The following is a 14,308-nucleotide window of genomic DNA, read 5'->3' on the forward strand; positions in this document are numbered from 1 at the left end:
ACCCAGAAAAGAAGTGCTAACACCAGTCTGGATTAGAAAACAAGTACAAGTAAACGTTCTCTGTGACTGCAGGCAGTCCATGCTGAAATGCTGGAGCGATACAGACACTGCAAAAGGGGACTGGAATCAAGGTCACCTGCTTCTGTTGTTATGCCAGGTTCATAAAATTTCCTAAATTTTCCACAGTTTAAGCATGTGAGCGACCTACTTAATGTAATTAAAATAAGCTAGAGTGCAATTATCTTTGCTTCAAGAAGGCCCAAAGTTTTCTGTATTTTTTTCTAAAAAAGCAAAAGCTTTCTGTTGTATATTATTAAGTCAAAGAAATTTATTTCTGCATGCCTGAGTTTTAGACTCCTTTTAAAAATGTGGATATTCATTTACTCACACAGAACTTGCTTAATAATATATGCCTGCTCTACTTACTTACTTTATTTACCTTACAGTTTTCTCTAATATGAGGAAAGTTCATTCAGCTTTCCTCATATTAGAGGACAGATTTTTTTGGGTGTCAAGCCCAGGATCTACCAGACTCCTAAAAAAACGTAGCAGGACATGTCTTCACCCAGGCTTCTGTTAATCAAATGCTTTTTATCCTCTCTGACTCAAAATGTAAAATAGTGTGCTCACACATAGAAAACTGCCAATCCATCTCAACTGGTTTTCTTTCTGCCTTATCTGATTCTGAGCTTTCTCCTGGCCTCTCAATAAACTCCTCCTACTCACTGTGCCTCCCAAAGATCGTAATCAAATCAAATATTTATCTTGTGCTCCCAAATGGAGAGCGTGTGTGCATGCATGAAAGGTGGAATCAGGAAATCATGACTGTACACCAGAATATCAATACAAAAACACTCAAAGCCATTAAACTTAAGAGCATTTAGCTGATGTCAAGCATGTCTGAACTGGCTGAGGAAGAAACAAATTCAGTCTAAAAGACGACCATATAAAACGGTTCTTATTCTTCCAGGCAAAAGGATTTTTTGTTAACATACTGTAGTTCCCATTAAAGTTCATACTACTGACAGTACACGTTCACCAGTAACACCAGTATTTTAAAATACATCTGTCCTACTATTCACAGCAAAGTCTGCTCTGGGAGCAGGAACCCACTTCACTCCAGCACACTCCCTCCCTGCAGCGCTTGTTCACCCTGACTACCGTAACTGGAACCTTGGCAGTGCCAAAGGAAGACAAAGCTGCAACTCAGTTTCCCATTTGAGAGGTATGGTGTGCAGGGCTCAAAACTGCTTTGTATTCCTATCTGAGGAATAAGCAACTTACCCCAGAGGGTGTGGGATTGTGTTTGTAGTCAAACCTAAGTCTCCTGGGCACCATTTTTCCCATCCATGAGCCCAGAATTCTCCTTTACTGCAGAGCTGACACTCCACTCTGTGAGTTCATATTTCATAGTAAAAAAGCAACGAAAGGAGCTCCTGTATTTCCTGGTTAACATTTTAGCCTTCTCAAGGGTAATAAAACAAGATCTCCCCACAACAACAGATAAGTCAGACAAATAAATTGTCAAACTACTTTAGAAATGAGCTAGTCAAGATAACAGAATGCATCTCTCGAGTAGCCATTAATAGCATTTGGCAAAGATGCTTCCAGAAGACATACAATACCTAATATAAAAGGATGTGCTATTTTTGTATCTCTCCTTTAAAATTAATTTAGTGCTGACAGAAAGGTACCTGGTTAATATCTAAAACCTTCCCCACATCCTTAGGAGGACTTATACCACTGACAGTTCTATGAACAAACCAAAGCAGAGCATGGTCAGACAGAGGGAGCTGAGACTCAAGGCCAGGGATACGCAGTCCAGTTCTCCTGCCAGCCAAGTGACAATGGGGGCAAACCTCTTTCTCTGTCACATATCTGCAATGTGAGGTTAATCACACTTCATGAAACACTGAAATGTATCAGCACAAAGCCTGCGGCAAGAGCTCTGTGGTTTTATTACCACTAAATTTCCTACCTGAACCCATAACACAAAGGGAACAAAAACTCCCTATCAACCAAATAAGCAGCCAAGTTGTGAGGAAGACAGGATACAGACCTGTTTATTTGCTTGCACTGCTTCCTGCAAAACAGTGACAGTAAGAGCCCATATTACCAATTACTCAACATCACAAAACAAGAATACATCAGCTAGACTTAATTTTTCCTATTGTGCTTTCTGAATGACTTGCTATTATCACTATAATACAGCATGAAAAATACTGCACTCCTAAGCGTCTATTTTTTGATTAACCAGGTGCTCTGGGAATTTCTGTCTATCCCCATTCATAATTAAAAGTTGTTATTCCCATTTTCAATGTGACTTGCTGGCAATTATTTGGAAAGAAAAAACTTTTTTTCTTCCATAGAATTTATTTCCTTATTTTTAAAAATAAAGTAAACCTGTTGGTTAAAAAGTTAATTCTGATCCCTCTTTCTGCCTAGATTTTATTAATGAAGTTTCCTCACCTTCTGGGACTCTCTCAAGAGCTGGAGAAATTATCATCTCTCATAAGGCGAGTAGGAACTTTGGAGAAGCTTTCAGTTTGATAATGAAAGCTCTTGGGCAAGTCTTTAATAGTGTCAGTTATCCTCAGAGTACACAGCCCTCTGAGTTGGAAGACAGAGACGAGGAGCAGACTGGAGCCCCCATAACCCAGGAGGAAATGGTCTGCAACCTGCTACACTACTCAGACATACACAAGTCTAGGGACCCCAACTGGATCCACTCAAGGGTACTGAGGGAGCTTTTGGAAGTGCTCATCAAGCCACTTTCAATCATTTGTCAACAGTCCTGGCTAACCAGGGAGATCCCAGTTGACTGGAGGTTTGCCAATGTAATGTCCATCCTACAGGAAGGGTCAGAAGGAGGATCTGAGGAACTACAGGTCTATCAGCCTGACCCTGGTGGCAGGGAATATTTTAGAACAGACCATCTTGACTGCAATCACACAGTACATACTGGAAAAAAACGGGATCAGGCCCAGCCAGCTGGTTTTAGGAAAGGCAGGTGCTGCTTGACTAACCTGATCTCCTTCTACGACAAGGTGACCCACTTAGTGGATGAGAGAAAGGTTGTTGATGCTGTCTACCTGGACTTTATTAAAGCCTTTGGCACCATTTCCCACCACATTCTCCTGGAGAAACTGGCTGCCCATAGCTTGGATGTGTGCACTGTTCACTGGGTAAAAACCTGGATGGATGGCTGGGCCCAGAGACTGGTGGTCAATGGTAGGTAACAAGTGGCAGGATGAGAAGAAATGGCCTCAAGTTGCACCAGGGGATGTTTGGATTGGATATTAGGAAAAACTTCTTTACCTACAGGGTGGTCAGGCATTGAAACAGGCTGCCCAGGAAAGTGGTGAAATCACCATCCCTGGAAGTCTCAAAAAATGTGTGGATGTGGCACCCCAAGCGACACGATTCAGCAGTGAACATGGTGGTGCCGGACTAATGGCTGGACTCCATGTCCACAGAGGGCTTCTCCAACCTTAGCAATTTTATGATTCTAAATCCTGAGGGATGTACTAAGCAAAGCCCCAGCTTATGGGCTGAGGAAGGCATTTTAGAGGACTGTCTGGCACAATGCAGTTCTCCCCTCGGTTGAGGTGCACACGGACGAGCAGAGAGAAACTCCTGGTTTGCAAATCTTTTGCCTGGACCCAGATTCCTGGTCCTCTGCTTTGACAGTTCGATCTAAAAATCAGGGTTTCACCTTAGTGACTTTCGCTGCCATTCACAGTTGGAAAAGGCCTCCTCAAAGTGAGATTTTTCACTTCTTATTGATTATGGCTGTCAAAGGAGCCTCTAGGTTTTCTCCACCCTGTCAGCCCCGGGGTGTTTAGCATGGCAAACCAGTCTCCCTGTCAGCAATGAGGCCAGAAGCAGAAAGACCTAAAGAAAAACAAACACTGGTGGGAAAAGCAAAGCATTATTCCCCTCCACAACAACTCCACTCCTAACATCAGGCATGCGGGCAGAGACTGTTTTCATGGCACAAATCCCTCAGTGTCTACAACCTGACAGCTCCTTGTCTAGACTGTAAGTACTGCACTGACACAGGCAGACCCTTCCCTCTTTCTGTTAGTGAAAGAAGACAACAGTGTGCCATTTTTCCACCAGTTCATCTCCACATCTGTAGATGATTTTGGTTAAATCTCACCTCCCAGAGGTGCTGCACTTGAGATAACAATTCATACTGCCTGATTTCAGCGGTGAAATACTACTTGGGAAACTCACACTTTTTTTTTTTTATTAAGTACAAACAATTAGTATATGCATAGTCAAACACATTCCATGTCAGCCCGAACAGATGCCACCAGCACTCATTCACCATATTTCCCTAGAAGCCCTTACTCCACCGAAAAAAATGGTTTGTCCAAGTCTGTAAAGACCACCTTAAAACTCAATATAAAAAATTTCTGCAGAGAAACAGATTTTGTTTGGGTTTTTTTTCCTGCACACTTCATACAGAAGGGCTCTGCACAACGCTGTAAGGATGAGGGAGTAAACATGGCCCTAAGAGCTGTATCCTTCAAATTATACAGTCATGCTGTGTGAATATTTACAGTAACAAAGAAAACAAAGAGGCCTCCCACTCTTCTTCGAACCTTGCCTATTGAAAGCTCTGCTGAATTAAATATATAGTCATACAAAACCAACAAATTCATCACTAACAATGCAGAAAATTGGGTCAGTCCAGCTGCTGAAATTCTGTGTTCAACCTCCTTGGCCTAAACCTGTAATTCAGTTTGAGACTGAAAGTAAAGTTGTTTAAGTTTTGACACAGTAATTCAGTAAACAAACAAACAAACAAAAAAAAACTAGTCCAATTAAAGATTATATTAGTTGGTAAATTATGGCTACACTACCAATAACTATACTACCAATAACTACACTACCTGTTCCATTCAACTGCAAAACCTACATGGAGAGGATAGCCCTTCTGAAGGTCAGATAGTTCAGTTTTCACAGACAACAAAAAGGGTAAAAAAGAAAAAAAAGAGCTCTTTTCTAGCATAAATCACTGAGCTTTGCTTGATTCAATTCTTTTGACACACAGTAATGTTAACGATATAGAACAGATCTTAATTTCAGTGGTAACTAACATGGAAGTCACATAATACATATAAAATCAAAGAAAATACATTTTCCCACCCAAAAAAAAAAAAAAAATCCCAAACCAGTAACAAACAAATAAAAAACCCCAAACCCAGAACAACCCAAGACCTAGGAGCAGGAAGAGAAGGGTCACTGAAAATCAAGGAACATACAAATTCCTGATAGACACCAGCATTTTAGAGAGTGAGATTAACCAAGTCAAAAGTCGATACCAATTAACATCAGATAGATACCCAACTCAGCTGTACTTCACACCACGGACCTTTGTCAAATCCTCAGTTTGGATGTGCTGCATAAGTCCACAGACCTACATGGACTTCAATAATCACCTGCAGTTTCCAGTGAAAAGGGACACCATACAATGGTGACTGCTTTTCTGAGTGTCCCTGGTAACTTGCCAGCAGTAAGTACTTGGTATTTCCTTTCACCTGTTTCTTTTTAACTGCAAACTAAAAATTATTTTTCTTTCCATATTTCTGGTAAAAATCTGACTTTCAAGTGGAGGTTGGGACTGGTCCTTATGTCAGTTGCGTTGCTTAAAGGAAATTACAACAGGAAGTACTTAAGGTAAATAAAATAAAGGGGAAAGACTGACCCTCTACCTAAACGCTTCACTGCTTCAGATACACCAACTTGGAAATTATTAAAGTGTTTTATTTGTAGGTTTGATCTTCCAGAAGACTCAAAAATATTTTTCCCTACAAGGCTCTAGAAAGGACGGAACATAAATTCCACTGCATCATCCTTTTCCTTTCTGCCCACTTCAGGGGCTGCACTCTGAGATTATCTCAAATATATCTCAGTGTCTCAGTCATTTCTTGCTGGGTGATCAACTATATAGGTACAGCAACTGTGCCAGGTGCTGCAGCACCTCTTTTTTAGTCTGTTTATCTGTCCTTCCCTTCCCACAGCATGTTCTTCAACACCTTCGCTGTTTCTGTAGCATGACTGGAAGGACTGGGCTGTTTTTTTCCCCTATTCAAAATATACAGGCTGTGCAAAAAAGACGCAGGTTTGGGGGAAAGAATGGACATATTTCATGCATGACTGCAGTAGATGGGATCTTATTTAATTATTTTTTCCTAAAGAGTGAAGTCTCATAATATAGCAGCCTTCATCATAAACAGAAAAAAACTGATCTGACTTGGAAAGAACACAGCTGCGCTCGGTATTCACATAAACAATACCCGCATTAATTAGTTTGCCAGTAACACTAACACAAAAAGGAGGATCCCGGGATAATTATTCAATTCCCATTTCAGTCCCCTCACCCAAAGGGCTCAGCACAACGTCTTTCCAGGCCACCCCACTTGGAGGGAAACAAGGAAACACAATCCACATCAGCAGCATGCAACATCTCTGTTACCAGCCTAACCCATTATATTAATTGTAATAGCTTCTGCAGATTGTCATTTCTACTCTTTAAAAAGCCATTCACTGAGGCCTAAAGTTGAAATGCAATTACCCACTTGGAATGTTATTGTAGATCAATAAATTGATCACAACTGTTCACGTACCTGATGCAGGAATGGGAGCTCAGAGCACCTGATGTGATCCCAGTTGACAAGGTGGCCTTTCCACAGCCTGTAAACTGGCGACCTGCAAAACAAGAGCCTGTGTGTCTTTAACAAAATATATGGAAAATAGCTCTCTCTAACTGTGCCTTTGGTAAGGACAAAAGAGACACCATTGCCACTCCCTAATTACCTACTCTAAAACCACTCAAAACCTAATAGAGGAAAACCTGGCAAGGTATGAGAGTTTTCATCAGTGTGACTATAAAGGGACGGTGCATGAAACCCATAGCTTGGCTCGTGAAGTCATCAGAATGACAACACCCACCAATGGTAGCAGGAGCAGAGCAAGGGGGAGACATCATGTTCTTAGGCTAGTGGGATCATCAGTGGGATTTAAACTCTTTCTCCTGGGCACTTCTGAACATCCCACACAGCATGTTTCCACTTAGGCCCATGTTCGAGCACTTCATTAGAACAGGGTGGCATTATCAGCTTCTTTGCATAATCTGAATCCCATTAAACACTGGATCAGATATGAGCACTTCAAGGACTTGAGATTCAAAAGAGACATGAACATAATTTCTACACATTCAGAATATATAATGTATAAATCCAAATACAGGGTAAAAGTTAAAAATCAGCTTCCTAAAATCAATGTTTTCATAAAACAGAGTGTTAGAATGTCTTAATTTATTACATAATATTTTGCCTTTTTAGAAAGTTATACTTCTGATTTTTTTTTTGGTATAACCACAAAAACTAATTTTTTATTTATATTTTTTAAAGAAACCTGAGCTCTCCCTAAAATCTCATGCAGACAGAAATTGAAGGGGGTTTAATGAACTAAAAATAATTTTTAAAAAATCGATAGAAAAGCAAAAGGTGTCATTAGTGGGACCACACGGTACAAAAGGATGAGATGACTGCACATAGAACTGGAAAAGACAGGATGGCTGGAAAATTAAACCTCCATTCTGAGTCAGGTCTTTACTCACACGATGCTCTGCATTAAAGCTTAGCATCACAGAATCTCAGACTGGATAAGGCTGGAAGGGATCCCTGAAGGACACCTGATAGCAGGGGCACTTAGAGCCCATTGTCCAGGATCCTGTCAGACAGCTTTTAAAGACCTTCAAGAATGGAGGCTACACAACCTCTCTGGACAACCTGTGTCATCCCAGGTGAGTTGACTGTCAACCAAGTCACCCTCACAGCAAAACTCTTTCCTGATGTTCAGACAGAACTTCTGTTTCATTTTGTGCCTCTATCCTGTCACTAGGAATCACTGGGAATAGCCTGACTCCAAAGTTCTTTGCACCCTTCCTTCAGCTATGTATATATACTGATAAGATCCCCCTTAAGCCTTCTCCCCTCACAGCTAAACAGTCCCTGCTCTCTCCTCTCAGCCCTTCCTCATATAAGAGATGCTCCAGCCCATTAATCATCTTTGTAGCACTTCACTTTGTCATGATAAAACTCACATACAAGTGCACACTGCTTCTAAACTACACATGAAGTTTTCTCAAAGCCCACAGACTCTTGGCAAATGCAGATGTTAGATCCCATTCTAATGCAAAGAACCTGGGAATCAACACTAACAGCTTGCTAACAGCAGGTTTTAGCAAAAAGGTGGCTTGGTGACACTTCCCTTGCTCTGGGAGCCCAGAAAACTTGAGAAAAAACAATTTATCAAATGCTAGGGCTCTACTCCCACTGCTCGCTCCCCATCATCCCAATTATGAACTGGCTGAAAGGCTTTAAAGGAAAAGCTTTTGAGTGAAGAATGTTATAAAGCACAAAAGCAAGAGTTTTTATGCCAATGCAATGACTGCCATAATTATTAAGGCAGGATTAGCAGACTTGAGGTGACAGAAACCATCAGGAATGGACAATTAAGAGTTCAGACTAATCCTCAAAGACAAGATGCTTAAAGACCTAACAGCCTGAGTGAAACCAGTGAGATCAGAGAGCGATTTAACTCTTTCAAAAGGCCTACAAGGCCTTTGATGCTTATTTTCCCAGTAGGCTTTCCTTGCCTTCAGTTCAAAGCCATCCAAAAGGGTGAACTTCAAACACCTTTTTCAAGTGAAGAGGATGACACTGGAGGATGTCTTTTATTCAACCAGACAGACTCCACAGGAACAAACACAGATGTTCAGCACTCCCGTCTTCTACTTCATGAGTTTTAAAAAAAAAAAAAAAAAAAAAAAAAAAAAAAAAAAAAAAACTGCATGGTCTAATTACTGAATAAATGAAATAGATTAATTAGATTAGACAGATAGAAGTAGTAAGGCCAATCCTTTCCATTTAAGCACACTCTCAGTTTAGGAGAAGTACCAAGAAAGAAAAAAAAAATGTATTGCATAAATTAAGCACTTCAAGTACAGCACTAGAAGATCTTTCAAGTAAGAAGTAATGCTATATGGGAAAGGAGACTATGAACTGCTCATTGCATTGATGTGTCCTTACTCACTTTTGAACACTTCTGCTACTCAGAACAGCATCACTGCATCAGACACAGAGCCTGAAGTGCCACGCGAGGTGCTGCTTTCCCTCATGATGTCTGCAACCCAAACTGCATCCATACTACAGAAACAGGAAGATTATTCACAACTGGAAAATTGCATCCAAACTCCATTTCCCAGGAGCTTTTAAGAGAGGACTTAATAGAAATAAGGTGTGAATGGACATCATCTTCAGAGAATTCTATGTTTTAAAAAGTACCTCACTGGGACAAATGTGTCTTTATTTTCATTTCCAGCTTATTAGAATGAACAGAATCTCACATTTGTTCCAAAGTGCAAAAGCAGCAAAACCAACAAAAATCTGAGTAAAATTAAACTTGTAGGAATTGTTTCTACATTGTTTCTGCCTTGTTTCCAATCCAAGAAAGTGCTTGTCTGTCTTATGTATCACTTGGATCTAGCTTGATTTATAATCTTGGAGAGAGAATTTGCTTGACCGAGTGATGTGTCTTAGAGTCACCACACCTTAAATTCCTTTGCTGTAAATCTGTTTGCACTTTAGCACAGACATCTACATATAAAGATACAACTGATCAGGCACATAGCCCAGAAATAGATTCTGAACTTTTGCCTGAAGAGAGGAGCAGCTCTTCTGCCCATCTAATGAAACATATCTATAGGCAACATTACTGAAATCTAGAATTTATTAATTTAATTAAAATAAACAAAATTAACAAAATCTAAATCCTCAATAAAATATAAAATTGAATTCTTCCCTTTTCATTGTGTTCAATCTTTTTGTTTTACGACCTTTTTTTTTCCATGTCTGCCAGGAAACCAGACTACTAAGGAATGTCAGCATCCATTTTGATGAAAATTTCTAAAACCATACTGGCCCCATCAAAATATTGACCACAAAGTTCTTCTTTAAACTTTTCCATTTAATTTTCAATGGATAAAAAAGTCAAGATCTCTTTGTTGTCATAATCTGGAAGCTCCGCTAGCCCATGACTGCAGCTGTTGGTTGTTCACTGAGGTTAACTCACATTATTGCAGATAACAAGCTCAAAGACTACACAAATCAGACTTACTTGACATCAATCACACTGACTTTCCAAACTCCTGCTACACAAATTCCCTTCAACAAAAAAAATAAGCTTCTGAGCTTGTGATTATGTATTCAGTCTAACTATTCCCAGTTAAAGCAAAAGAGACATAAGGTCAAAAACACATTTCCGTCCCCTTCCTTTGCTTGGTGTTTGTTTAAATTCTGCCAGTTCTAGAAGGAGGAAAGCACTGAAAATATTTTGATGAATTAATTAGAAGTTTTTATTCAATAGTAGTCCATTCAATACTTTCTTTAATACTATAAAATAGCATCCTAGGAACATACCTAGCTGATTTTTTGTATGAACGTTTCAATAGCATTCTTAAAAATGCATACCCAGTGCTGACACTGAAACACATCCAATCATCTCAGAATCATAATTTCTTTAAAAGCCTTGCACAAGGTAGAATTCCTTGCTCTTCAGCAGCCACTACAGCTGATGAAGGCAGCTCAGGTTGCAGGGGAAAGAAAAACATACACAAACCAGAAATCTGAAGGGCAGCAGCAGCACAGCCAAGGTTAAACAGATCAGATTACACGAATGGTGTTTCCATCATGCCCTAAAGGCAACTAATGGGGCGCTCTGTGTCCAGGGAGAGAAGACATCTCTAGGTCAAGACCTCCTTGTCCCGGTACCCAAGGTTCAGCCTTGGCCAAAATTCAGGATTAAGAGCTGGTCTGAGGACATCCAGGCAACTGAAAGGAGTGGAGATCACTCCAAACGTGCATTAGAAAATATCTGAACACCAGCAGAAATTTATGGCAAGGACATAAGCCACAGTCCTTGCCCTTGCAGCTGGAGAGAAGCTCTAACTGGAGTAACTTCTGTATGTAGCTCCCACCTGAGAGTGTGTTTTTAAGCAACAAGGATTATGTACCACCACCATCAGTCTCTTACACACACAGACATTTCTAACACAACAGTCAGTCAGTCATTACCTCACCTCCCCTGATGCGTGAGACTCCTTACCAAGACAAGACTTACCAGAAACCTTTTTTTTTTTTTTTTTTAAATACTGGCACACTGAAGGATCTTTTTCACCAGGATTCAAAACCAGTATTTTTTCCAGTCCTTTGTGAAACATTTCCTTTCAGCATTATTAATTGGATTGCTTTCATTTCAAAGGGGGAATGATTGACAAAACGCTTCTACCATTAATAAAGAATCACTAATTGTGACATTTCTCTGGGAAAAGTGACTATCAAAAAAGCCATTTTGGTATGAGAACTTGACGGCTCATTGACAACACACCCCAGCACCCCCGCCGTGTTCATGGAATGCCTGAATGGTGCTGTCTGCTGCCTGAAGACAGCATCATCTACAATGCCTACTACCGAAAGACAGCTTAAAGCCTGAGGTATCAAAAGTCAATTGAATCTCGAATCCCTCAAGGTATGGCATCCTGTAGCTGATTTCTGTCTTCTCTATATATCCTCTTTTCACTATTTGCAGAGATCCTCAGGGATCACATTTCTCTGCTCTGCATTTCCTGAAGCATCAGAGCAGAAAGAGTAAAGGACTGAATTTTCTCTCCTTCTTTCCCTTGACAGAAATACCTCTCCTCCTGATGGGCTACATGGTACCAGAATGCTGCAGTCCACTATTTGATAAGAAAAGGCAAGAATGATGAGCTTCACAGCCTCCCAAATCCAACACAGCCATCTAAATATGTTATCCTTTGCACTGCATATTAACTTGGCACAGAAATGATCTGTGTCTATGTTGTATACAGACTGTTCACAGGTAAATAAGATTAGAGCTGAGGCTGGGAAACCTCTTTATACAAATAATAAATTCCAGCAGCTCAAACAGAGATCAGTAGTACCATGGAGAACAGGAGAGTACTGACTGAGAAGTCATCCAGCTTCATCCTCAAGCAACTCCTGTAGCAGAGGTATTCCAGAGAATAAATCCACACTTGAATCTTTTCAAATTTCCTCATCAGATATAAATCAGTAACAAGTAGGCCTAAACTGTCCAGAGGTCAGCCCAATCCTGGGGAAAACAACATCTTACATCTGTCTCATGAAGGTTGCAGGACCAGACACAGAAATGAGACTGCAAGGAAGTGAAGATATTACTCCCATCCTCAGAGACCCTGCAGACTTCAGAAAAATGACAGAGGCCTTTTGCAATACATTTAAACTTCAGCATGTGAAATCAGAAAGATTATAAAATGTCAAGACAATTCAATCTTTTGCTTTTGCTTACAAAGAGCAAGCCATTTATCTAAAGAACCCTCGAAGGGTTTTGATCTTACCTGATACTTAGAAGACATTTAAAATAACAGGATGAGGCAGGTAAATCCTGTACTCCCATACATGACTTCAGACCTCTGAGAGCAAGGATAGATACACAGGTGAGACTAGAAGGAAATTAGTGTAGGATCATACCTGCCCTCCTCTCCAGGTTCCACTGATGACCAGTGAACTATTGTGGTTTATCCCTAACAGCAGCACTGGTAAAAATAAAATTACCAGGAATTCACTGTTTGTCAGTCCCACAATAGCCAGCACTGTTACTGGTAACAGGAGTTTTCAGGGAATTTCTCAGATAACAAGGCACTGTAATGAAAGAGTTGCGATGCGTTCTGCTTGCACCTGGGGATATCTCTGTCTGCCTCTGCTCAGCAAGAGTGCTGATCAAGACTTCATCCTCTCTCAGCTATGCGTGCTTCAGTTGGGCTTTCTTTGCTCTGGGACTAGACAGAAGCATTTAAACCACAGAAAATTTCAACCCATGGTTGAATGCACATTTTTCACTGCTATTACAGAACCATGCCAGAGATGAACACGTTCTTTCCTATGATAAAAGACTCAACACTCAAAAACATTGATTTAAATTCAAATAAAGAAGTAAGAAAGCTTTTGTCATTTTTCCAGTTTCAGGCTGAAATTCCAGGCGGGGGTAAGAAAAAAAAAGGGGGGGGAGGAAAATCTGTGCCAAGAGCAACCACAGCCCTGAAGAGACATACTCATCTCAGGAATAATCACTTTTCTATAGAGCTGCAATGAAGATCAAGCCCTTGGGCCTTCTCCAGTTTGCACAAACTTGTGCCTGGCCCTCTGCTTTGCTGACTCAACCTGCAGCACCCTGGCCTTATCTTGGACCTGCCTCATCTCCAAGCACTGGGCCACTGCATTTTTGGCCACAGAGATTGCTGTGGCGCTTCAGGCAATGACACTCGTCAGTACATTCAAGTATTCTAAGTCTTAAAAGCTCCTTGGGGGGGGGGGGGGGGGGGGAAGGCAAACTCCCTCCCAGATCTAACTATAACCTGCCAGGTAACCTTACAGAAGTATAAAAAGCTTTCTGCAATATTGCAGAAATACTGCAAGGTGATCTCTTTTTATTTGAGTTGTTCTGTAGCAATATTTCCCAATTCTTTCTTCTTTGCCACACAGTGAATCATTGAAAATTCTGCCACAAACTCACAGCAGTTAAATTGCCCACTCGCCTTTCTCCATTATCTAGATTGCATTAATTATGTTCAGCTTAATGGAAGCAATTATTTAATTAGTACCAACTGCTCTTCACGCACATACTCATGTAGAAACATTTTGGGTTACACACAGGCCAACTACCTGCGGAATTGCACAGCACCTCATCACAAACTTATTAAAAGTTCAACAGAAAACTCCCTAGACAGTACACGGCTTTCGCTTTCAGAAAGCTGTGACGCCAGTGGAATGAAACCGAGAGGGCTGACGCATACAGCTCTAAAACAACTGCCCTCACACTGCATGAGTTTAGCTGTTATAGAAATCAATAAATTATTCCCCACCTCCTCCAGTAACAGTAACACTGTGACTGCTGCTGATATGTGCATAGTACTGCACTGCTGTGAATCCCACTTCAGTGAGAGCTGAGGACCCTCACACATGCACATACACTCAGAGACAGTACTCTTTCTAACGAGAACACAACTTGATGGCATACACAAAAGACGGGAGGAAGAAGCCTGGCCTATGTGGCTCCCTTAACCTAAGCTTTGAACTTAAGACTTCAGGTACTTACATGGTACAGACAACCATGCCTAAGAAGTTTATGGAGGCAGACACAGTTTAAGAACACCCCCTTGGAAAAAGGCTACTTC

The 14,308-nt window shown here is 40.7% G+C and overlaps 1 protein-coding gene across 2 annotated transcripts in view; it reads right to left on the minus strand.

Annotated features, from left to right (window-relative positions):
* Positions 1–14,308, minus strand: part of TSPAN4 (tetraspanin 4) — a 312,240-nt gene that overhangs the window by 283,125 nt on the left and 14,807 nt on the right. For both annotated transcript variants that reach the window (XM_027894722.1, XM_027894721.1), the window contains exon 2: positions 6,639–6,720. Coding sequence is in view for 1 of the 2 variants with exons in the window: in XM_027894721.1 (XP_027750522.1) it covers positions 6,639–6,720 (82 nt within the window). In the remaining variant the exon portion in view is untranslated. The remainder of the gene's footprint in view (positions 1–6,638; positions 6,721–14,308) is intronic.

The sequence above is a fragment of the Empidonax traillii genome, unplaced genomic scaffold (genome assembly GCF_003031625.1).
Source record: "Empidonax traillii isolate 1590-97213 ecotype Southwest subspecies unplaced genomic scaffold, ASM303162v1 scaffold440:size489645, whole genome shotgun sequence".
In the NCBI taxonomy this organism is placed as follows: domain Eukaryota; kingdom Metazoa; phylum Chordata; class Aves; order Passeriformes; family Tyrannidae; genus Empidonax; species Empidonax traillii.